A 25458-nucleotide genomic window follows, 5' to 3' on the forward strand; every position below is an offset into this window, starting at 1 on the left:
CTCACGCGGCTCCCACCTTTCCCCGGCAGGTGTCGGCTGCTGCCGCAGAGCCGCGGGATCCGGGAGACCGGCGGCGGCGTCCCCCCCTCGCCGCAGCCCGCGCGGAGGATGGCAGCGCCCTGATCTGTCACCGCGGCGGCGGCGTTGGCGGCGGCGGCGGCGGCGGCGGGGCGAGGCGAGGAGTCCTGCCCGTGCCCCGCGCGGGGGAAGGGGCCTTGGCGGCTGAACTTGGCTGCGGAGCGGAGCGGAGCGGGGCTGCCTCTACCTCCCCTCCCGGATGAGCGCGGGGCGGCGGGGCGCGCCTGCCCGCCTGCCTCGGCCCGGGCGGCTGCGGCTCCGTGCGCTCGCCATGCAGCTCCGCGGGCCGGCCGCCGCTTCAGGCCAGCGCGGGGCGCGCGGCGTCTAGCCCCGGGCTCCGCGAGGGACGGCGAGGACGAGCCGGAGCCGGAGCCGCTCCGCCAGCGCTGCGCTCAGCTCGGCTTTGCTTCACCCGCCCCGAGCGAGGTCCTGCTGCATCACCCGCCCCCGCCTCCCCAACCCACCCGCGAAGTTGGTCTCAGAGGCGGACCGGGACGTCGGACGGCGAAGGGCTCGCGGCGGCCGGCCGGGATGGGGGGGCTGCCCCTGGCCCTGGGGCTGCTGGCGGCGGCGCTGGGCGCGGTGGCGCCGCAGTCCTGCCCGGCTCAGTGCTCCTGCTCGGGCAGCACCGTGGACTGTCACGGGCTGGCGCTGCGCGGCGTGCCCAGGAACATCCCCCGCAACACGGAGCGGCTGTGAGTACCCGGCGCGGCCCCGGGCGGAGCAGGCGGGGTGGGGCTCGCTTCCCTTCCCTTCCCATCCCGCCCTGAGGGAAAGTTGAGCCAAGTTGTTGCCGATGCGAGGGCCCGGCTGAGGCTCCTGCTCTCGGCCGAGCCCCTCCAGTGGGGCAGGGAGCCGCCCCCCGCCCTGCGGAAGGGCCGGGCTGTGGGCTGAAGCACCCAGGCGAGGACCCTCCGCCCTGGCCCTGGCCCTGGCCCTGGCCCGGCTTTGCCCCGAGCGGGTTTAGCCCCACATCTTGTCGCCAGCCGCGCCGGGACGGTGCCTAGCAAGCCCCCATACCCTTGTGGGTGCCTTTGGGCCGCTCCACCTCTTCTTTGAAAGCTCAGCCAGGTTTCAGTGGCCTTGCCCCTTGCCTTCCAGGAAAACGAAAGACTTGAGCAGGGAAAGAAGCGAGAAGGAATTAGGAAGAGCTTCTTGAGACTGCTCAGAGCAGTTTTTAAAGGCGTGATTCCTCTAGCAGCGCGTGCACACGCTGGGAGATGAATGCTCAAGTGACTAGGATTCCCCCCATCCCATGAACAAACCATGGCACTTGGGTAGAGATGGTGTCTGGCCGGGTTATGTCAAAATGAAATGCATTGATTTTTTTTCTCCTTCCCTTCTCACCCCCGCAAAGATAACATATAATCTGTAATTGTGGGGTTTCTGTGCAAGGCTGCTTTCCCGGTGGCTTGGATCAAGAAGTACAGTCAAGCCACGGCAAAGCGTGGTTTTGCTTGTAATGACTGGAAGCCAGGCAAGTTTAGATCTTGACCTAAGATGCCAGAAAAGGGCGTTGTTACTCCAGAAAGGAAAGTGGTGCTGAAATTTGAACAAAAGTGTCAAGACCTGAACACTATTTCCATTATTGCCTCTGAACACCGTTTGCACTTCACAGTCACGGTGGGTTTCCTGTAGTGTAAAGGAGGAGTTTGGGTGTTTTTTCATACAAACATTAGATTGTTGGAGGGTAAATGCTTGTAAACATAAATCTTAAAGGATGAAGTTTTCCTCCCCTCCCTCCCCCCAGAAAGAAACATTTGCTATCATGGCCTCTCTTAAAGACAGTAAAAAGTAGCTACCCAAACAGATTGTATTGGATAACTCTTGATTTTTTTGCTGCAACTTGTTTTGTAGTTCTGTCTTTTCAAGCATTGAGCTAATATCCTTTGTCCTAATATTAGTGATATTCTAGTTAATGATAGCATGGTTACAAAAACAGTTTAGCTCATTATTTAACTTTTGGATGATCAATTTGCTTAAGTGAAAATACAAGGCATAAAAGGGAAAGCAGTGTTGACTTAATAAGGTTCTCCTATTACAAAGTTTAAAACTACTGCTTTAAAGATAAGCCTTTCATTTAGTGCTAGTATTAAGGAGTGATCACTGATTGCATCCTGTGATCTTGTTTGATTTCATGTTCAGACATTTTTAAAAGGCAATAATTCTGTTCAAAGTTTCATTTAGTATGTAATTAATTATTCTTCTTAGGGACCTTAATGGAAATAATATCACAAGAATCACCAAGACTGACTTTGCTGGTCTAAGACACCTTCGAGTCCTGTAAGTTCTTATTTTACCTTTTAACATTATATGGCTGAGTTTACATTTTACAAGCTGCAAAAAGGTATCTTTAGTTTTCAAAAGTCCTATGTTCTGCACAGCAAACTCCTGTTCTACTATATCCGGACTTAATAAGAGGTAGGAAATAACTCTAGGTCTTAAAAATGGAATAGCAGCATCTTTACCTCTAGTTACTTGTGATTTTTAATACTTCCTTAAAGTTATATATAGGGTAAAATAAGATGAAACTTAACACCCCCCCTCCCCAGTAATAGGTAAAAAATCAAAAAGGAAAATTTTAGTTTTGCACTGAGTTAACCAAAACTCATCTGAGGGGGATTGCTGATTTTTATAAGATATAATTTTCTACCTCAAAACTGGCGTAAAAGGAAATTAGAAAGCAAGAAAAATAGAAAGTATTTCTACTGACTTTACTGAAAATGTCTGTATTAGAAACTTAATTTATATTTTATATAAAGCTCCCTTACAAAGAGAGAAATTAAAACTATATATTTTTTGCATAAATAAAAAGTTGGTATTTAACTTTAGCTAGGTGCACACTTGAGCTTAAAGGATATTACTGCTATATTGTGGGTTTTTTCTTTTAGTGAAGCTAAATGATTTTTTTGGATTGAGTTTAAAAAAATTAAACTCTAAAATTCTTCTAAGCCAGAAAAGAGTTGTAACTATTTTATGCCACGAGCATTTCAAAATCAAACTACATTACATGATACATTTTTTTTAATTCTCACATTAGAGTAATGTATCCTAATTTGCTTCTCAGATTGGATAGTAGATTCATCATGTTACATACTGAAGTGGATTTTTGTGTCATTACTGCTTACTGTGTGGTTTCTTTCTGTCTTTCGCTTTAAAGTTCTTGAGCATGTTCAAGGTTTACTTTTATTTCTTCTAATGAGGAAAAGACTATTTTTTTTCCTTTTGTGGACATGTGTCCCAGTAGATTGTTAGGCAACAGAGTTCCAAAACATATTGTGAAATCTCACTCTGAATAAGAATCATAGTGTTAATAAAGGTGAGATGGTTTCAAGCTGCCAGTTGCTGAAGTGCTGTAATAGCAGGTGTTAATGCAACCAGTAATCATACAGCCATTAAAACTCACTATCTATAATATTCTGCATTTCAGTCAGCTCATGGAGAACAAGATTAGTGCTATTGAAAGGGGAGCATTCCAAGATCTAAAAGAGCTGGAGAGGCTGTAAGTATTTTTAATTATAAATGTATGGCAACATAACAATTTTTTGTTGTTTCAAGGCACTGAACCTTTGGGGTTTCTAGTGTTCGGGTTTTGTTCTGTTTTTTTTTTTTTTTAAACTCAAACTCCTACTCCTTATTGAGAAACGGGCAGTAGAAGGTTCTCATTTGGTATATACAATGGATGAAAAATATTGGATAAATAGTCTAGATTCAAAATATAAATTCGCACTTTCCATGAAGGCTATTTCATGTAATGTTGGACCAGTTATTCTCTTAGAAATAGGACTCTTTTCATATATGAGAATATAACTCTAAAAACTTTTCTGTACTTTTGAGATGCAAGTGAGATTTCAGTCTCAGAGATGTTTAAGTGTCTGTTTAATGTGTTATACCAGAAACGGTGTAATAATTACTAGTCACAAAGTGTTTACTATTTACGTTCCATGAAATAAGGAAGGGAAAAATTCAACGTGTACATTCAACTTGCATTTTTTTTTAAATAGATAAAACTTTTTGCTGTAGCATTTTTTTAAATGAAAAAATAATGCTTTTTGGGTTTGGCTATCTTCTAAAGTAAGTTCTGCCATTTGTTAAGTGTGTGTGTGTAAAGTGTGGGGACAGGAGTCTGATTCTGAAAAAGCAAAAGCATAGGCCAAATACATGCATTAGGAGGCGTAAGTAGAAAGAGAGCTCCTGCCTTTTTAAACTTCATTAGTTTTGTACAACGTAGGCCTTTTTACAGTCCTTCAGTCCAAACTATACAGGATACTGCTACTTGTATTTTGTACATGAAAATAGTTTAAAAAAATGTATAGATTATGTACTGTTTAGTATTACTGAAAGAGAGCAAGATGCCTTTAACATACTACATTAATACGTGGGCCTGCGTAGAATGTTTAACAACTTACATACTATGTAAGCATATTTTAGTAATACAACATACCAATTTAATTGTTTTTAACTTTAGTACTGTAGTATCAGGCCTTCTCTTTGTACCTTTCTCTGAAGCATGCAGTTGGGCTCAGTTTATTCTTCTTCCCCAGCATACTCCTATTCCCTGAAGTTATTCCTACTTTACAGTAGTGTGAGTGAGAAGAATCAGGCCTGTGGTGTCTTCCTAATTTATGCTTCATGCACTGCATCCACAGCTGCTGCCTGTAATTTGTCATGTGTCTACATACAGTTAGTAGAACTCTCAACTAATTAAACTGATAGTTGGCAATCCAACTTTTATGGAATATAGAAATACATAAATTGCGGATTATGATAGAGTGGCATTGTTTAGTTTCAAGTTGAGGAATGAGCCTTAAAAAGGAAAAAAAAAAAAAAAATGTCCTGTTATGTAATACAGGATCTGGAGGGTTAGTAGCCTTCTAGAATTCCTTCTTTAGTACAGTTGGGGAAAAAAAACACTGAACAAAAACAAAACAAAACAATCCCTCCAAAATACATGTTCCTAAACCTTGTTTTGGGAACTGTATTTCCAGCAAAACAGAAGTCTTATTCGTATTGTAAAATCAAGTTATAAGGCTTTGAATATTCTGTAGCCAACAAAACACCTGAAATTACCTAGATAATTCAGTAACTATTTAGTATCTTAATCACTGTAGCTTAGAATATTTGGTGTGAATATCCAATAGGAAGGTTCTTTCATGTACAATAAAATAGCAGTATTTTCAAAAGATTCTAAATTTTGAATTGCGAGCCCTAAATGTTATTCAGCATTGTTTTTTATCAGAATTTTGTACACATTAACAAATGTATTAGCCAGGTTTATGTAAAAATCTAGCACACAAGTTGGTAGAGCTTTTTAACTTTTTCCTTTTGGTGGCTTAAACAACTCCCTTTGTTAACTTGACTATTTGGATACTTTATATTTTTTTCAATGTTATGAACAGAAAGCACTTTTAAACAGGTGCTGGTAACAAAGGAGATGGGGGAGGGATTCGGTTTTATGACTATCTTCAACAGACAAATGGAGAACTTTATCTCATTTGGAAAACTAACCAAGAAATACCAATGTGACCTTTAAGTTTTGTACATCTACACAAAACTGAACACCAATGTTAACAAAACACCTTTAGATGGTGTTGATTTTTTTTTTTTTTTTTTTTTTAGTTCTGCTGAATTCAGTTTAGGTGTTCTTAAGCAAAGGCTTGTAATTTTGAATATATATTCAGAGTCTCTTTAAATTACCCCAGCTGTTGGCTCAGAGCAAATATTTCATATTTGTGAGGAAAAGCTGAGAAAATTCTTTTTGTTTACAACTGCCAAGTCCATCTGATGGAGGCACATTGTTATCTGACAGCCAATTCATCTCCTTGGGATTCTGGAATTCAAAACCATTTCTTCGGAAATTTGCGGATACACTCTTCAAATATTTCCTTTTTATACATTAAAAAGCAAGGACACTGTGTTAAATGGAGAACGCCACATTTTTTGGAAGTTCAGCTATTATTAAACCACTTTTGATGCAGTTCATTTGTTTAATATGTCTAACAGAAGTCCCAGAAGTAACTTGTATTTAGTTTTTATTACTTAACCATACATATTTTTTTTCTGTCAAATAGGTCTCTCTGTGCCCGTGTTAAGGGTTGGGAATGTTTAATGAACATTCCTATTAAGTGTCTGTATCTCCACGCTCCCCACCCCCCATTTCTAATTAAGATGCAAATCTCTACAAATGTTCTCTCTGCTGAGGCTCTTGAACCTGCTACCCAGAGCTTCCATAAGTAGTCCTTTATACCAGTGATCCTCAACCAAGGAGCAGGATGCTTTGCAGGGTGCTACAGGAAATGTGTGGAGATAACCAGATAAAGGCAGGCTCAGGCTTTAGGTGTGAAGAGATAAGAGCATGCCCCTCTTTGGCAGGGTGTGTGGGTGGGGAGCTTCTCTACTTGTACTGCTTGGGCCCTCTGGAAAAAGGTAAGCACTGTAATAAAGTAGCTCTTGAAATGGAGTGCTGCTCAATTTACATTGCTGTAATGTGTTATACACAAATTATATTGCATATGTAAAAACTAACAAGACCTTATGTACTCCTTGTCAAGTTAACTCTACATGTTATGGCATTCTTGTGAAACTTGAAGACATTTAATGGTAGTTTCAGATTTAAAAAAAAAAAAAAAAGGACTGTTTACTTTATTGAAGCAAAAAATCAAAATATTAGTCATTAATGGAGTTGTACCTGCTTCTTGTACTACATGCATTTTAATTTATGCTGTCAACATTCTCAGTTTTCAGCTGGCTGCATATAATAGTACTGACAATACCTCACTGCATTTTAGAAGGTTGTGGAGATATGGTAGGAGTGAAAACTGGAAAGTTTAGTGGTCAGGGAGGAGATATGTCCAAGCAAAGAGAGTCACCTGAACTGTTCAAGCAAACATTATGTTCTTCTGTTTAAAAGTAATCAGTGAAATTGCTAACTATGGGGGCATTTGAAACAATTATTATTAAACTTCAGTGAATGGGACAGTTTGTATCTGTTGCCCATTTTTTTAAGGCTACGCACAAATTAGGGGATAAATTATTGTACTTGCTAACATTTGGTTTGCATTTACAAGACTTTCTTCATAAATATAAAGGGTAACAATGTACCTTCATTCATAAGTGGGGCTGCATGTGGTGAAGTTACTTGGTGTGTACCAGGGCCTAGAAAGAAAAGATGAAGTTGCCTATAACCTTTTTTTAACAAATATCTGGATTGTAGAAAACAGTAACTTGCCAGAGTAGCACATTTTCTTGCATAACGGTTGGGACCATGAGAAAAAGTTTGATTTATTTATTTATTTATTTATTTTTTAAATCATTGACAAGGATTTATAAAAAGGCAAAAAAACACTTTCTTTTACCAGTTTGTATGACAGTACTAATATCTTAATACTTAACTCTCTTCTGTACTCCCTGCTTTACCAAAAAGAGATCTGGCAGCTAAAATTTGAGCTGAACAAAATCCTTTCTAGTGAATTGGACCCTTTTTCCCAGATGATGATTCCAGAGTTGTTTGGAAAAATCTTGTTGCTATCAAAAAGTTCTTCTGAACAGTGGTGGAAATCTAATAGATGGATGTTTCTTGCATTTGTTAGGGTGGGGTTTTTTTTGTGTGTTTTTTTGCAATAGCTGAAGTATTGGGAAATGAGATATTCTACGTGAGGAGGAGATAACTATTACAGTTCAAAAAGCTCACCTATGTAAGTGACATTTGTAGTTCCTTCATTTCCTAATATCTGAAGATTTCTAGATGTAACAGTTTCTCAAGACTTCAGATTTCCACTACAAAGTTTTATAATATGGTAGTGAGCTGAGTTAGATCTGGAGAAATCACTGTCTTCCTGCTGATGTAGAATGGTAAAACTTGGCCTCTGGGCTTTGATTCTGCAAATATCTTTTAAGTCAACGCGCATGTTGGTCATAGTTCCCATTTTCTCCAGGGAAATCTAACCAGAAAGTCTAATCTAGTAATTCATGGGGCAGAATAATATTACTATATGTGATTTCGCCCCCTCCTCCCCCGCCCAAAAAAAGCTGCTGTGGTTTGAAAAAAGAATTAGACATATAGAGATTTTTAGACTCTAAATGTAGAGTCAGCCTTTTTTATACATGAAATTAAAATGTTAAACCAGTAAGATTATTATCCAGATATCATAGTTAACATCCAAAGTATGCTAACCATGGGGATGGATGACTTCAGTGGAGGAAACAGTAGGGTGCTGAGAAGAACTAGCTGTTAGAATTCTCCCTTTTCTAAACATTGAGTGGAGAATGTGGTAGGGACAGCAGTAGCCCTTTAAAAGGATGATTAAGGGCCTGATCTTATGCAGGTGAATAACTGGATTCAAAGGAGTCCTACTGACTTCCAGGGACTATGCACAAGATTAATTAAGTGTATTAATACTTGCTGGATTGGGCCCTTGAAATTTAAAACTGTTTTTTTGCTTGGGCTAGGGACAGACATTCAAAAAGTCTGAGCCTGAATTGATTCAATCTTTGCAGGTTTGTTTAACCTAGCTAGGCTAAATCAGTTTCTAACTGTACAGACATCCCAGATATGCAGGTACGTGCCTGCAGTGGCTCAGGCTAGAAGCCGGGGGGCACTAGAGCAGCCCTCCCTTCCCTTCAATAATGCTGAGCTGAGGGGGTTTTGGCCAGGCGGAGACAGGAGGCTCTGAGTAGGGAGGGGTTCCTTCCCTCTTTCCTCCCCCCTCCCACCAGCCCAGCAGGGAATTGATAACAGTGTTTATCACCCCTAGCTGAGTGTTTGTCACCCCATTAACAACACAGCAGAGGGACATTACCAGCTACCTGTTGATTCTGCCTTTGTCCTGTCTGCCACAGCATGGACCATAGACAGCATCTGGTCTGCTAGCTAATATACACACACCTCTCAGCAAGGCAGGGGGAAATTCCTGCTTAGCAGGGAGTGGTTAGGGGATGTGCGAGACCAGCCTGAAATCTCTGCCGGAGCTCCAGCCAGGGAGCAGACAGGAGGGGCCAACTCTGCTGTGGAGCAGAGATCTCCACTCAGCCCAGAGAACATGCTGGGATGCTGAGGGAGACTGGTTTATCTTAAACTAGCAAGGGATCTAGGACAGACATTGTGGAAACCTATTTGACTTAATTCAGTTAAATCTGATACTATGTTTAACTAGGTTTAGCTCAAACCAGTTTCAGCCATTTTCAAGCTGGTTTATGTGCATTGAACATCTGTTCTGTTATAGGTTTAAACCAGTTTCTGATTACTTAAACTGGTTTATGTGTAATGTCTGTCCTTAGCCTTGGTGTTTTGCATACCACTTCATAGTTTAGTAACTCTAAGGCACTCTTGTAGAAGGAATTAACATGAAATATTGCTAGTAAACTTGCTTATATACTCAATTATTAAAAACTAGGATGCAAACTTATTCACCTGAATCTGTTTTGCAGAGTTAAATATGATGATAATGTTGTAAACTTTCAAATTCTGAGCTTGAATTAAGAAAGCTTTTATGTTCATCCATGGCAGCAATTTCAGGTTTCTTGAAATTCAACGAAGTTAGTTAGGTTTATATATTATATATAGATTTGATAGCCTTTGGAAAAACGTCTTTTTAATGAAACATCTAGTTCTTTTACAATACTTGGATTTTTATTCTATTCATTGTCTTGTTGCAAAGTTCAGGCACTAATGTAATGCATTTTTAAGCATTACTTGGTCACAAGTTATAGATTCAGCTTGGTTAGGGAATGGAATATCTTTTCTTTATTTAGTAATTTGGGAATGAGCTCTCATACCCAAACTGCATTAATACCATTTCCTTCAACTAATGATGAAGAGAGTAGTTGCATGAAAATGTGAGAGACTCAGTAGCACTAAAAGTCACTAAAGCTGTTCTTATTCTGGATGAATAATTTAAAACTTAAACTGACACACTGTTACAGCCCCCACTAAGCAAATAGGTAGCCATAAAGAAAGAAAATCTAACTAAGAACAGTACTTTGTTCTGTTTCCTAATTTTGTATCTAGAAAAAATCACAGTTTGTATTGCCAGAGTGTAACCCTAACCTTTTGTTTAAAAGTTCATATAACTTGAATCTTAAGTCTGATACTGCATTCAGAGGTTGTATGGTACCAGATTTTGAAGATATGAAAAATGGCCAAGGCTAAAGATACCATATGTGGTTAGGACTGCTTTATATGAGACTATAATAGAGCCTGAAAAATGCATGTGGTCTGTACTAGCAGCTATCAGATTATATTGCCAAAATACAAATGAGTTTTCACTTCTGTATTTCCAAAGTTTTGAGTGAAAATCTGACTTTACAAAAGCATGAATAGTTGGATATATGAAATAGTTTCTTAGTATGAGATGAAAACAAACCCCTATTGATTAACATTCACTGTTAGAAGTATAAAATCATGTGAGAAGGGGAAAGGTCAGTAGCACTTTACAGAAAATAAAGCTTTGGAAAAACCTATGAAGTTAGTCTACATGAATTCTAAAGGGTGGATGGTGGATTAAGATGGTTAATGGACCCTAAAATAGAAAAAATACAGTGGAAATATTATGGTAAATCTTGTTAAGCATATGTTAACCTACCTATTTGGTCGGTCACTGGGGAAGGAGAAAAATAGAGGACGGGGGGTAGTAGTTTTGCTGAAGGGTTAGAAAACAGTTCAGTGACTGTCTGAGTCTTTTTTATGTGTGTGTGTTTGTTTTTAAAGAGTTTTGTGGGTACTGTTTTCATAATATAATGAATATATAAAATAGAATATTATTTTTCCTCTGTCCTTCCCCAGATTAGTACTACTAAAAAAAAAAAAAGTGATTTATGCCAGGGTCAGTGGGTAAGTTTTCATAGTAATGGTCATGACCTTCAACTGTTGACTGGTATTACTTTACTTTTTCCTGCCATACTGGACACCGCCTAAAGATTAAATAGATCTATATATGACATTTCATCAGGATTGTTCCATGACATAATTTTGCTGCTTTTTACCCCAGACACTTGAGTTACAAGCAGGCAAATGAGTGAAATTCTTTATAAAGAGAATCATTATGAACTCTAAGTTCTATGAACAGGATTGAGAATTTCATGTGCTCTTGTGTCTGATAATTTCAGACTTATTTTTAATGTCTGAATTACTACTTTTTTTGCTTCTGAGCCTTCAGGGTTCATGTTTCAGATTTTCTTTTGCTTCTAGATAGATAGAAACATACTTTTCTTTTGAAATAAGTTTGGGTTTTTGTGTGCCCTGGCTGCCGGAGTCATAGGAATCTTGGGGGGAGGGGAAAGCAAGTGCTGGGAAATTTTGAAGTACTTTGGCTAGGTAGCATAATTAACTGTATATCTGAGTTGTATCTAATTTGTTTTCTAGGTCTCAGGAGCAAAGAGGTGTAATCAAGATGGGGGTTCAGAAGTTTAGGGATAGAAAATTTGGGTTTTGAATGAAAACTATTTATATGTTAACTGTGCAGCAGTTAGTTCAGCTCCATAACTCATGTGTTATTACTATGGTTGTTGCACTTTTAAATTTTATCAAAAGTAATTGATAAAATAAAGTGTATTGCTGTCTTTAAGTACTTTGCACCACTAATACTTTACCTTCTTCTAGCAATTTTAGTTCCAGCCTTACCCGCATTGTTTAGTAATTCCTTAAGAAGGGGCTATTTTGGGGTTTTCTTTTTATGATAGTATATTTTTACTCAGAATTTATTCTACCTCCCTCTTACCCCCCACTGCAAAGTAGGTCTCTACTTAGTATACTAAAGTCTCCTTTAATTTCACATTCTCTGTTTGATAATGAGACTCTGTCTTTTCACTTAGTAAAAATATGTTCTGAATTAAACCCTAATTGCTACAATGAAATAGGGGATATTTTGCTTAATAAAACTAGATGAGGCAAGCCCCATTTCTGTGCCAGTGACTTGCTTTTTTAACTGGAGATATTATAAGTAGTTTTTTAAGGTATAAAATTGTATTTTCTAGACTTAAACAGTTTTGATGTCTCCTCTTTTAATTTAAACATTATTTTTATTATATTTGTATTTTGAGTAGATTTTATAATCCTTTAAATGCTTAAGATGGCACTCTAGAGAATCAGTGCTTGAAGGGTTAATTTTTCCAGACATTTGTTGTAGGTAGCTGAAAAGTAAATGAGTTCAGGTGTAGAATATGGTGTTGAACAGGCCTGAAGGGAGAAAACAGTTATTTCTTGTTAATCACGGATGTGAAAAATCCTTCTCCTAGCTAATCCTACATGGTTTAAGGGCAGTACATAGCACATTCCTTATCTTGGAGCAGGGAGGAGACCAAGAAGCCTGTGGTGCTAATTGCTTTGCAAAGGAATGCAGACTCTATCTCACATACTTGTACAGCGGCACCTGTATTTGTAATTTAAAAAAAAATTGTTACAGTAGTTATCTTGTATTAAGAATTTCTTTTAAATTTCTTTTAGCAAAATTTTCAGTTCTGTAAAGTTCCTGGTAAAAAGGCATTAAACTTGGGCCATAGCAATTGAATACAACCAAGTGTTGAATACAGTGTTTACGAAGAAACATTATTAAAATAGTCACTTCTGAAAGGCTAATATAGCAAAATTTCAATTCCTGAATAATACTACATGCTTGCTAAAATTCATGGATGGCTTTATATCCTGGAAAACATTCAGTGTAAATTTCCAACATTTACTTCTAGCTATATATTTTTTCATCTATGAGTAGTTTCTCATGGGACTTTATTTACGGGTCTGGAAGTCAAACTGCAGTGAGAAGTCCTGTTTGCTCTTTGCAGACCTTTTTACAAATTCCAAGGCAGGAAGGCTGTTTATTTTTCCCACATCTGTTTTGTACTCATCTTTTGTGACAGTGTTTGCTGGATGCTCTCCTTTTTTACTTTTCTGAAATGGATAGTTTGCACTGTTGCAAAATGTTGAAACCAACTCTTGCTTTGTAATAATATATTGCAGCCTAATTTTTGCTTTAAAATCCATATTGTTACCCAAGATATTGCTTATTTAAGTAATATTGTGGATACTGATTCTTTGCAGTAAAGCTTTAGTTGTAGTCTATAATAAAGTGTTATTTAAGATAGCAAATATAAAAGTTATTCTATAACTCTTCATGGTTCTAAGAACCCTTTTTCAATGACATTTTTATTTTTATTTTTATTTTTTTTTACCTCTGCATTTCAGGCCAATAGTGTAATAAGAAGCAGAATTACCATAGTATACTTAAAAGAAGGAACCGGTATAGTGGAGGTTATTTTAATTGCAAAAAACTGAAATGTATAGAATACTGTGAGTAAACTTAAAAAATATTGCAAGGGGGACTTGGCTGCCTGACTCTTAATTTAATGACATACTTTTACATTCCTATACACCACTATGAAGAGGCTTTTACCTGTTAGTGTATTTTTGAGAGGTTCCTTTTATTGTTCTCTGTAGTCTGTAATGGTCATCTCTGATCCCTTGGTAGGCCTCTGATCCCACTACATTACAGCAACTTCTATTACAGTCAGTTGAGATGTTTTTTCTGAAATCTTCCAACTTTTGTAGGCGTGCCTGGCCAGGTTTGCAGAAGTAAACTTGTATTTCCATGTAAACATCTTTGGGTATAAGCATAATGTTTATATTTAATCTAACCAAGGTTAGGTCTGTTTATATGCCTGGTTGTGCAGAAGTTCACAAGGCTTAAACCTCCCTAAACATGGCATACTTGATCTAAGTTAGCTCAACTCAGAGGTGACTTAAGTTTAGATCAGCCTGTGCTAATCCAATCTAAAATGGGTTAACCAGGCCTAATGAATGCCTGACTCCCCTGCCAGTCCTCCCCCTCCGCCCCCCCAAAGCTTCGAAACAGCTTTGAAACGAAATGATGGTACTTGAAACGTTTCAAGTTTCAAAGAAGCCTGGTGGTAAAAGGCAGGGGAGAGCCAGGACTGCACTCCAAGCAGCTCCGCCAGCTGCATGGAGCTCAGCCCAGTGGGGAGCGCAGCCCCATGGAACTCAGCCCTATGGTGGGAGGTGGAGCACAGCCCTGGCTCTCCCAAACTCCCTTCGTGGGGCTGCAGGCCCCTGGATCTGCACGCCAGATGAGAGGAGGCTGCCTCTGCCACCTGGGACCAGTGGCAGAATCTATCTTCCCCAGCGTTGGGTGCGGACTGTGCCCAGCGCCAGTCCCTGGCGGCAGTGGCAGCCTCCTGTCATCCAGCATGCAGATCCAGGGACCTGCAACACCTGGAGGAGTCCAGCACAGCCCTGCAGGCCTCCTGGGGTACAAGCCTCTAGATCTGTGTGCTGGATGAGAGGAGGCTGTTGCTGCCAGCAAGTGTCAGGAGTTTTGCTTTGAACAAGCATAGTGTTGCTTTGAGGTGCAGTTTTACAGAAACCTCTGCACCTATCTTTTTTGAACTTGGCAGGCTTCATGCTCTCAGAAGGGGCTACCATCTCTGCAATTTTCATCCAAATCAGGCAAGAAATGACAAAGTTTTAGGCATTTTTATGATTCCCCATTATAGCCTATGGGTAAAATATTGAAACGTGTTGAAACGCCGAAGCGGTTTTGATGAAATGAAACAAAACACTGTCCCTTCAAAACAGTGAAACGGAAGTTGAAACAAAATAATGGTGTTTCACACACAGCCCTATTGTTTCCACCCTTGACTCAGACATACAATTCCATCCTTCTGAGAACACTTGGGCTTGTCCCTTTTCTTTCTGTCCTGTCTTTTGAGATCTTATTTTTCTTTTCATTTATAGCTCCTCAAAAGAATCAGCTTTTTGCATATCTCATCGCAGTTCCCTCTTCTATGCTTCCATGAGTCACTCATTTGCTTACATTCCCAATCCATATTATGCATATTATCCATCATCGTTTTCCCAGTGAATGCTGCCAAATAATGAACCAAAAGTTTTCTACCATGCTTTAGCTTTTTAGTTTACTCTCTCCTCATTATGTAATAAGCTCTCACCTCATATATTATTTCAGGTTTTTATATTACACAAAAGAAACCTGAAAAACAAAACTCTTAACATTGAATAAGATAAGGATTTCTTGTTATATCCTTCCTTTTATGGCATGGTCTCGAATTTGTAGAACAGTGTTGGGACTTTTCTCTGTAAATATTTAGCTTTAATTGCTGTTATGATATTACACTTCTCAAACTGGAGGATTCCAAGAACATACTCCAGGTGCATGCATCAAAACCATGTCTTTCTTAGCACCTTTCTTATCAATGCAACAAGAAGTACACATGAATTAATGACAGTTTGTCTGCAGTGGTCCCAGCGAAGGTTCCAAACATTGGAAACAGTGTACTGACCTGGCATTTGAAACGGAGTAGATTGTGGGTCTGATCATCTGCCATTTCTTATATTCAGTGACTTTAAGTCTGTGGGGTGTGTGTCTGTCATTGTTCAAATCAGAATTCTTCCTCTTAAACTGGAATTAGCATTAGACTTGATGCCTGATCTGCATTAGTATGTGATAGGAAAATTGGGTGGAAGGTTAGTGGGGTTGGAGGGGATCAGGGGTCTGCCAGGGGATGGGGAGCAGATGTAACCTGCAAAGGGTGGGGTAGGAGGCCAACCCGTGGATGGGGTTGGGAGGGGACAGACACAATCCACAGGGTTTTTCTGGGGCTGAAGAGTGTCTGGTGCAATCAGGGAGGCTTGCGGGGATCGGGGGCTACTTTTTAGATCCTTTGCCAACTGACACCTGGGCTGGGCTGAGGGAGTAAGGGGGTGTGGGGACAAAATATAGCCCATTGTGGTTGAGGGAGGGAGAGGCAGAGGTGTGAAAAGAGCAGCCCTAGATCTGGGACTGGTGTCTGGGTATTCCCAGCCCTGGGGCTGTGCAGGGAAAGTGTACAGGGCTAAGGACAGACATTCAAAAAACTTAAGTCTGAGTTGATTCAACTTTTGCAGGCTAGTCTAGCCTACCTAGATTGAACCAGTTTGTAACAGCACAGATGTTGCCTCTGGACTGAGAAAATGTGGGCACATGCCTGCAGTTGCTCAGGCTGGGCACCAGGGGGTGCTAGAGCATGCCTTTGTCTGAAGGAAAGCTGTGCTGGGAGGGCATGACCAGTCTGGGCTTACTGGCCAGACAGTGGTTTAATTCTCACCTCCCTGTTGTACCAGCGGGAACCTGAGCCGGGTCTGCTGGGTGCTCCCCCCTTGCTGTTGCAGTGGTGGGCTGCCATTGCCCCTGAGGCAGAGGGGGCAGGGAGGGGAGTTATTCTCCACACTACCAACACTGTCCCCAGGGGACCACAGGCAGGTCTGCGTGCCCCGAGCACTGCTGCTGAGTGGCAGAATAAGCCCCCTCCAGCTCCCGCTCCTGAGAACTTTGGAAGGCGCCTAGGTGGAAGGCTTCAGTCCAGGGGCTGCAGCTGGAGTTCCACACGCAGGGCAGAAGCCACAGGGCTGAAGGGCCCCCCTGCCCCAGTAACTGCTGCAGGTGAGTGGAAACTGGCTTGTCCCAGCAGACCAAGTGGAATGGAGGAAGCTCATGCCAGGCTGAAGGAAGGTCCCCCAGCCCTGAGTTGCAGCTGGAGGCGAGCCACAGCTGGAGGCGAGGAGAGAAAAACAGCCCTGCTGGGCCAAGCCATCTTCCCCTTGCCTCCAGCAGGTACTCCCCCTCCCATTCCTGCAACTCCTGGGTCGCTCTGGGAGGCACGGCAGGGGGGGAGGGGCTTCAGCCCTGTGGCTTCTGCCCCATTTGTGGAGCTTGAGCTGCAGTCCCCAGACTGAAGTCTTTCACCTGGGTGCCTCTGGCTTCCAAGGTGTCCAGGAGCTGGAGCTCCATGCATGGGCAGGAGCTCCCCCCGCCTCCCTGCCCGCCCCGCCCTGCCCCCCAGCGATGCATTGTGGCTGTGGTGGTGGTCACGGCAGTGGCAGCTGGAGGCAGGGGGGGAGAGCAGCCCCCCTGGCCCGGCCAGCCCACAGTTGCTTGTGCAGCTGCAGCTTTGGATGCTGGACAGGGCAAGAGGTGTGGTGGTGGCGGCTGCTGGACTTGGGGCCTGCCGGCAGCTTTGACCGGGCCAGGGAAGCCCTTTCCTTAGCCAGCCCACACCTGGCAGGGCCAGATGCTGGCAGCAGGGCCCCTTGGAGGGGTGGACAGGGATGGTGGTTATCCCCCCTATGTCTGGTGGAGGGGACGGGAGGGGGCTTATTCTGCTGCTTGATGGTGGTTGGGGTGGGCAGACCTAGCTGCAGTCCCCCAGGGGCAGTGGGAGTAGAGGAGAGAATAACCCCCCACTCTCTCGGAGGCCATGGTGGTTTGCCGCTGCAGCAGCAAGCAGGGAGTGCCTGGCAGACCCCTTCCCCTGCCTGTCCCTGCTCTAGCTGGGGAGCAGAGGGGTGGGGCCCTGCTTGGCTGGAGCAGAGAGCCCTGCCCAGAGAGCGTGCCAGGATGGTGGGGGACTCTGTTTTAAGTTAAACCAAGAAGGGGTCTGGAACAGACATTGCATGAACCTGTTTGAGTGAAATCAGTTAAGTCTTATATGACATTCAAGCAGGTTTATCTCAAACTGGTTTCAGTCATTTTGAAACTGGTTTATGCGCACTGAATGTCTGTTCTGTTACAAGTTTAAACCAGTTTCTGATAACTTAAACTGGTTTATGTGTAATGTCTGTCCCTAGCCCTAAAGTTCCATGTATTGGTTTGAACTAAATCAGATAAGTTTAATACTACATAGATCTAAGTTTACCTTAAACTGGATTCTGCAATTTTAGATTGGCTTGTATGCCTGGGTCTTCTGTAGGGGTTTAGGTTGTAGCCGTGTTGGTCTAAGGATATAGGCAGACAAGGTTCCTTGGGTGAATTTGATATCTTTTATTAGACCAATCCAAATGGTTGGAGAATGGTTATTAAGCAAGCTTTCGGGTTCAAAAACCCTTTGTCAGGCTAAGGAAGTGTCAGCAGTTGCTGTGTGCTCTTTTACCAGTCACTGAGATCGGGTCCGTAAGTGCAAGGTCAGTACTGGAAAAAGCAAAGTTTAAGTTGGGCGGCCATTTTTAACCTAATTAACCTCCCCAAATGTCTGTACTTAGCCCAGCAGTAATATTTCTCTCAAGGCTAGACTATAAAAGCATCTAGTTGGCTCCTGAAGGAGCCTGTCATCTTTGCTTGCTTGTTATTTTGTCATGTCCTCTTACTCTTGTACTTCCCAGCTTTATTATATCTATCACAAGGCTAGTTCCATACCATATTATTTGGTTAAAGGGCTGTGTTGGCTCCTCTCCCCTATCCTTCATTGTAACACCACCAATAGCCCCAGGACTAGGACTCTAGGAATCAAGAAGTCTTTGTAACAGTTATTCAGAGTTGGGGCTTATTAGGATGTTTTCACTTTATGGTTTCATTCCTTAATATGTTTGGATTTTTAAGTTACTGCTTAACTTTGAACTTTTAGATGTATAAAGCATAGCTTTGGGTTATCTTCAGTCTCCATGTAGTATCTTAATGTTACTGATCTGCCTTCACAACATTACATTGAAGTGTGGGTTTTTTGTGTATGCATGAATTTTGTACATAGGTGGCAAAATTGAATAATATAACTAATGATACATTATCATTAAACTTTTGTTCAAGTAAGTGTTATAAGTCCCAGAACAGATATGCACAGGCTTATACTGCAATAACAAAGAAACAGTAAACATTAGGAAGAAAGTTGTAACTGTAAGGATAGTTAAGCATTAAAATACATCATTTCAGGAATCTCCAAGATTGGAAGTTTCATGAGAGGGTCACAAATATTTCTTAGGAATGGCTTAGAGAACTGTTTCTGGGTCGGAGCATAGAAATGACTTCTAAATCTCTTCTCTCCTGTTTCATACAGTTCTGTTTGTTACACACCTGTGATCTGATTTTTTTCTTTTTTTCTAATTGTGGTGTACATTTGTTTTGTGACAGGATGTAAACAGCAAGATACTTGTCATTTTGTCAGTTTCCTCTTATTTTCACAACAATTCTATTCCTTTCACTTTGTACTCCATTCCCCCTTCCAACCTCTCCATTTGGATGCCCCTTTTTTCAAAATATAGTATGAAAATACTTCTGTACAGCAGGACTAGGCATCTTGTATTTTTGTCAGGTTCCGTTCTCTTAGGATTTAAACCCTGTGGGCACATCCACACATGCAAGCACGTGTGCTTACAGCAGCTGCTATAGAAGTGCAGATTTGAGCCAGGGCTTTTTTCCTCAACACACGTGCTTGGACATGCACTTTGTTGTAGAGCAAATTGTGCCACGTGGGGCAAAATAACCCTGCCTGGCTTCTTTCTCCCAGATCTTCTCCCAGACACCTGTGCTGCCCCCAGCAGTATAAAAAGCTGCCCTGGCAAGTAGCTTCTGGGGCCCAGCCAGTTGGTACCTGGGGACACTACCCCTTGTGCCAGCTGGACTGCTGAAGCAGCCCCGAGTGTTCCCTGCACCCTCTACCCACTGCAGGGATCTGGCAGTGGGGGCTGCTGCCCGGCTGTTACCTGCTGTGCACCTGCCGGACTCAGATGGGGACTGCAGAGCCAGTAGAGGCATCTGCCCCTCTGGGCCAGCTGCTAGTGGACTGCGGTTGCAGCGTTGGCCTTTGTGCGGTACTACTGCCAGTTGTGCCCCTTGCCCGGCCATCTGGGCAGCTATCACCCGGAAGACGTTCTGGGTGTGGTGGCCTGCTTTGAACTGTCAAAGCATGTCCTCCTGGCCCCATTTGGCCAGGAGGTCAGGCACAGCCAGATGGGTCCAAGATGCCAGCTCTGAGCAGGCAGGGTCCTGCCACTGGCCTCCATAGCAGGAATTCTGGTGTTCCATATTTGAAAACTGAAAAATACCTGATTTAAAAAAAATAAATAAATAAAAATCCCAAAGTCAGTCTCTAAAATACTCCCAAATCCATGTTACTCCATAAGTAACACAAAAGACCATTTATAAAGAGAGACAGAGATATGTTGGACAATGTTTTATTGAGATATTTAGTGTTAAAGCAAGTCTTTTATCATAATAATAAAGTGAACTCTAAATACAGGTTTCATGAATACATATTTTGCTGCCCTCCCTCAGGGTGATGGTCCCCACACAAGGGGTTGGTCTCCTACACAAAGGCTACAGTTCCCCCACACAAGGGGTTCAGCCCCCCAACAGAGGGTTCAGCTCCCACACAAGGGCTACACCATCCAAAAGGGGGGTTCGGCCCCCCAAAAGGGGTTCGGCCCCCACACAAAGGGTTCGGACCCCCAACAGGGGACAAATGGCCCCCGCAGAGGCTATCACCCCCCTGTAAGTCCCACATGCCCTACTCCAGCCCCCCGATTGCTGCCCCATCTGGCCCCATCCCCCACCCACTGCTGCAACCCCCCCAATAGCTTCCCCACCCAGCCCCACTCCCCAGCTTGCACCCACAGGCCCCCAAGGCTACCCCCACAATCCCAGGTGCCATCACTTAAAAAAAAACCCAGAAAAAGAACAGAAAAAAAAGCCTCTGCTTACCTTAGAAGCAGGGGTGGAGGTGCTCCAGGACCTTCTGGCAGAGCCCCCCCAGGCAGCACAGGACAGTGGTGGGGCAGCAGGGCCCGGGCTGGGGCTGCTGGGGCTGTCACCCTGCCTCGCACTGTGCTGGCAGGGCCCCAGTCAGCCCCACAGCAGCTCCACCTGCCAGTAAGTGCCAGGGTTGGTTTTTTTTTTTTTTTAAAGGATGGGGTGGGGGGCAGTGATGTGGGCGGGGGGTAGAGTTATATTTCACTTTTTTATACTTCACTTTTTTTAGACCCCTGGATGTCCAGGGGTCAGATTTTCTCCCTGAGCTGCAAGTTTGCAGCATGGGGAACATTTTTTTGTTCCTGCGTGTGCCTGTTGCCCCGCCTCAAATAGGTTTGAGGCAGGGCAAGAGGCATGCGTGTGCTCGTGTGGACGCGCCCTGTCTGTCCTTTAATACAGACATCCTTCCTGTTGATATGTATAGCTGAAGCCTATTCTAACTGAAGAAAGTCGCATCTTTTAATAAGTATGCAGTATGCTAATCTTTCTCCATGAAGGCTTTTATGTGAAGGAACCTGCAGCTTCACTTAAATGTACAATCAGTCTGACCAGCAGGTGCTGTAATTCCAGAGCTCTGACTACCTGATCTACTGAAAATACCTAATTTGCTTGCATACCTCACATCCCCAAATAACACATACACACACCTTGTTTAGAGAAAGCAGACAGAAAGAAAAAAAAAAAGATTTGTCCAGAGTTATGGCTGAATCCTGACGGGTACTGTTTAGGGAAAAGCTTAAGTGTCAACCTTCTCACAGCCAAAAGCTACTGTGAATTCTTCACCAGCTGTGAAAAGGTTAACACTACAGTTCTGGCCATAAAGTGTGAACTCTTCCCCTTTCCTCCCTGACACTGGGAGGGGGAAAAGGTGATTTTATAGTGTCTCCATACTTCCATTCTCCACTCCAGCATAGAAAATAAGCTTTGCTGTTTAAGTTGGGGTGAATGTTTTTGGAGGGCTGATTTTTTTTTTTGGGGGGGGGGGGGAGGGGGTTGTGGGGGAGGTCCATGTGTTATGAAAGTAAATGCATGTAAGAAATTCGCAGTGGTGTCCAGTTATTACTGGTGCAAGGAACTGCTATTTGGAATATACACAAAATTCTTTTTCCTCTGCTAACAGCCCAACTTTCAGGGTAAGGCTGCTGTGTCAATAAAGAGTTGGCTGGGTAGCTGATTAGCAAGGAAGTGCTGTTTTCTTCATTGAATGTACTGGGCATCCTAGTAAGTCCAAAAAAAAAAAAAAAAAAAGGGACGTCGTATTGTAGATGGTAGTTTCTAGGAGCTTTGATTTGCTCTGGGTCAGAAAAAGCACCCTCAGCCAAGGACAGATTAAACTCATTACAAGCCTGCATAGTCCATTTAACATCTGAACTGATGATGAGGGCATAATAGTAGGCCTGTGTGAATAGGGAAGTATTCAATTCAGATTCGGCCAATTTGGAGGACAGTGATTCAGTGATTCAAATCACTGTCCCCATTCGATTTGGCCAAATAAGAATCGGAGATTTGGTGCTGATTCAGAAATTCGGATTGCCTGGGGAGAGGCAGATATAGCCGGGCAGCTACAGGTTCTCCCATGACTCCTATGTGCCTGCCTCTCTCAGGGTGGGGGGAGCGATGGGAGAAGCCCCCATGGCTGCCCTGCATGGCCCTGTCCCCTGCCGAGCTCAACCTCTCAGCACTTAAAGCCCAGCACTCATCGGCTGCAACAGTGGGGAGCAGGGCCTTTGCGGGCTTGTGGCAAAGGCCCCCATGCAGCACAGGGCAGTAGGGGGCAGCGGGGATTCCCCCACCCCCATCTGGCACCCGCACAGCAGCTGTCCCATAGCATGGGTGTAGTACAGCTCAGCAGGGTGCCATGCACTGTTTGGGAGCTGAGGCCGCTGGGGCTGAGTGGTGCTGGGCTCTGGCTGACTGCTGGAGCCACCCCAGCTCCCAGACGATGCGTGACACCCTACTGAGCTACGTTGCACCCACATGATGCAACAGCTGCTGCGTGGGTGCCAGGTGGGGGGGGGGAGAGGTCAATACCCGCTGCCCCATGCTGCATGGGGGGGCTCTGCCACGAGCGCAATGAGGCCTCAGTCGCTGCTGCCAGAGCCAGTGAGTGTGGGGCTTCATTATTTTTTTTTAAAGCTCCTCACTCAGCAGCTGTAGCAGCGGTGATTTGGGGCCTCTGGGTACTCGTGGCAGAGCCCCCCTGCACAGCACAGGGCAGTGGGGTGGCAGTGGGGATTGCCCCCTCCACTTGGCACCTGTGCGGCAGCAGTCACATCATGCAGGTGCAGTGCTGCTTGGCAGGGTGCTGTACACTGTCTGGGAGCTCGAGCTGCTGGGGATGAAGAGTGCCAGGCTCCGGCTGACTAAGAGCTGCCCCAACTCCCACACATCATGTGGCGCCCTGCTGAACTCTGCTGCATGTGTGCCCCCTGTCCCAGCTGGACAGCTTGTCCCAGCCCCATCTCCAATCCTTTCCTCCAATCCTTTCCTCCTTCCCCAGTTCCCAGCCCCAACAGACTTACCTGCTGGAGGCAGCTGTGTCAGCTTCCTGTTTAGTCTATGGCCGAATTTCCAAAGTAGCTGAAACATTTCCAAATGGGTTCCGAGCTTTTAATTGGTCTCCTGATTTGATTTGGATTTAGAGATTCTGTTTCTTAATTGGGACAGATTTCCTCCAAATTGAATTGGCTACTGAAGCTTTGCACAGTCCTATGTAGTAGTGCCTTGCACATATGCTGATATGTAGGGTGCATATGTGTGTATAGTGCTACTTGCAAAGCTTCACATGAAGACCTTTCAACTTTGGTTTTCATCTGCCTGGTCTGTAGCAGAATTTCATGTAGACAGTGTTTTAGTTCTGCAGCATGTCTTTGCAGAATGGTTTGCTAAATGGATATGAGCCACAAACCAAGTGGGGCAGGGGAAAGTCGGGGTGTAGCGGGGAGGGGTGAAACTATTTCAAATAATCTGAGCTTAGGTCCACAAAGGTATTTAGGAGCCTAGGCCTTGTAGAGTTGTTAAATGCCTGTGTTTGTAGATTTGGCTTCTGGGCCACACAAATTGGGCTACAGCTGGCCTAGACATCAGCCATCAGATTGGCCTGTATGGATTTCCTGTGTTTTATCTAAAATTTTGTAGTATAGGTATGCTGCACAGCAGCTGTTCCATGTGCTCGTCTCCTCACAGCAGAGAATCCCTTAAATTCTGGACTTCATGACATCAGAATGGGGTATTCCTGTATGGTATTCATCTCCTATTAGTCAGCATCAGTTTAGCAGACTTCCTGAGTCAGTAAACAATGGAACAAAGCTTATTTTTATATATACGGTTTCAAGAAATATTCTGAGCCCCAGAGTGATTTCTGAAATCAGAAGAAACAAGGCCAGGATTTTTGATTTACTGTCTGTACCAGAAACAAGTCAATCTTTCATGGTCCTGTTTAAATTCATGCCATATCACTATCTTGGCTTGTTACCTCCCTGTGTGCTTGATTCCTCAAATCAGAGTACTACAGTTCTACAAAGGACAGATCCAGCTGTCAGAAGCCACTCTTCAGGATCTGTATATATTCCTCCTAAGCTTTGTAGAGCCTGTGTTTGAGCTTCTCTGTATGTTCCTTGTATCACTGAGAAGATGGCCTTCACTTTGTTGAGAAGCTTATAAGTGATTTTATACTTCCATACAGGTGAGATGGTGCAAGGGCCTCATTTGAAGTTCATTTTTAGGTGGTCTCAATCTCAGCTGTCTATTTTACCACCTTCTTGGTATACCATTTTAGTGCTGGGGGGAAAAAAAAGAAAGGGAGCTGATAACAGTGTTTATCACCCCATCAGCAAAACAATAGCCTCTCTTCATTAGTTCATACTCTTCTTAAACAGCTTACTGGACAACCTGTTGATTAGCTCCAAAAAGCCCTAAGCCCCACTGTTGTCTGCCTTTCCCAGTGAAATTGGAAACATGCACACAGACACCTCTCGGCATTAGTTAGCATACCACATGCCTAGGGTCCGTGGGACTGGGGTCTGTGCTGTGGCAGATGGGCAGGAGACGGGGATCCCTGCTTGAGCAGGGATGGTGGGGGGTAGTAGCGTAGGGGGAAGCCAAGCAGACCCTAATGTACCTTAAGTCTCTGCCAGAGCTCCAACAGTGATCAGAGGGGCGGGACTATCTCTGCTATGGAACAGAGAGCCACTCCCAACCCAGAGAGCATGCCGGGATGCTGGGGGAGTCTGGTTTATCTTAACTAGCAAGGGTTCTGGAACAGACATTGCATAAACCAGTTTGAGCCAAATCAGTTAAGTCTAATACTACATTCAACCAGGTTCATCTCAAAGTGGTTTCATCCATTTTCAAACCCCTTGCTAGTTTCAGATAAACCAGACTCCCCCAGCATCCTCAGCATGCCCTCTGGGGCTCTCTTCCCTATGTTCCCTGGCTGCAGCTCTGGCAGGAACTAAAGTTACAGCAGGGTCTGCCTGGCTTCCCCCTACCCTACCCACCCTCGCTGCTCACTACTCAAGGAGGGATGCCCCGTACCTGCCTTCCATCTCCCACAAAACAGACTCTAGGCATGTGGTATGCTAGCTAATGTCAAGAGGGGTGTGTGTGTGTGTGTGTGTGTGTGTGTGTGTGTGTGTGCGTCTCCAATTTCTCTGGGGCAGGCAGACGGCTCCAAAAAGCTATAAACAGTCACTGTTCTAATCAACAGGTCAGCTGGTAAGTTATTTAAGAAGAGCTTGAATTAATGGAGAGAGGCTATTGTTTTGCTGATGGGGATAAACACTGTTATCAGATCCGGGCTGGCTTACTTGCCTGTCAGTTTGCTGCAGACAGTATAAAGAAGCAGGGGGGAGATAAAAAAAAA

General features: G+C 43.6%; 1 protein-coding gene across 3 annotated transcripts in view; it reads left to right on the plus strand.

The window, feature by feature from the left end:
* The first annotated feature begins 516 nt into the window (after window positions 1-516).
* Window positions 517-25458, plus strand: part of SLIT2 (slit guidance ligand 2) — a 464358-nt gene continuing 439416 nt past the window's right edge. For all 3 annotated transcript variants that reach the window (XM_059721607.1, XM_059721606.1, XM_059721608.1), the window contains exons 1-3: window positions 517-773; window positions 2290-2361; window positions 3509-3580. In XM_059721607.1, the coding sequence (XP_059577590.1) occupies window positions 610-773; window positions 2290-2361; window positions 3509-3580 (308 nt within the window). In that variant the 5' untranslated portion in view covers window positions 517-609. The remainder of the gene's footprint in view (window positions 774-2289; window positions 2362-3508; window positions 3581-25458) is intronic.

The sequence above is a fragment of the Alligator mississippiensis genome, chromosome 2 (genome assembly GCF_030867095.1).
Source record: "Alligator mississippiensis isolate rAllMis1 chromosome 2, rAllMis1, whole genome shotgun sequence".
NCBI classification, from domain to species: Eukaryota; Metazoa; Chordata; order Crocodylia; family Alligatoridae; genus Alligator; species Alligator mississippiensis.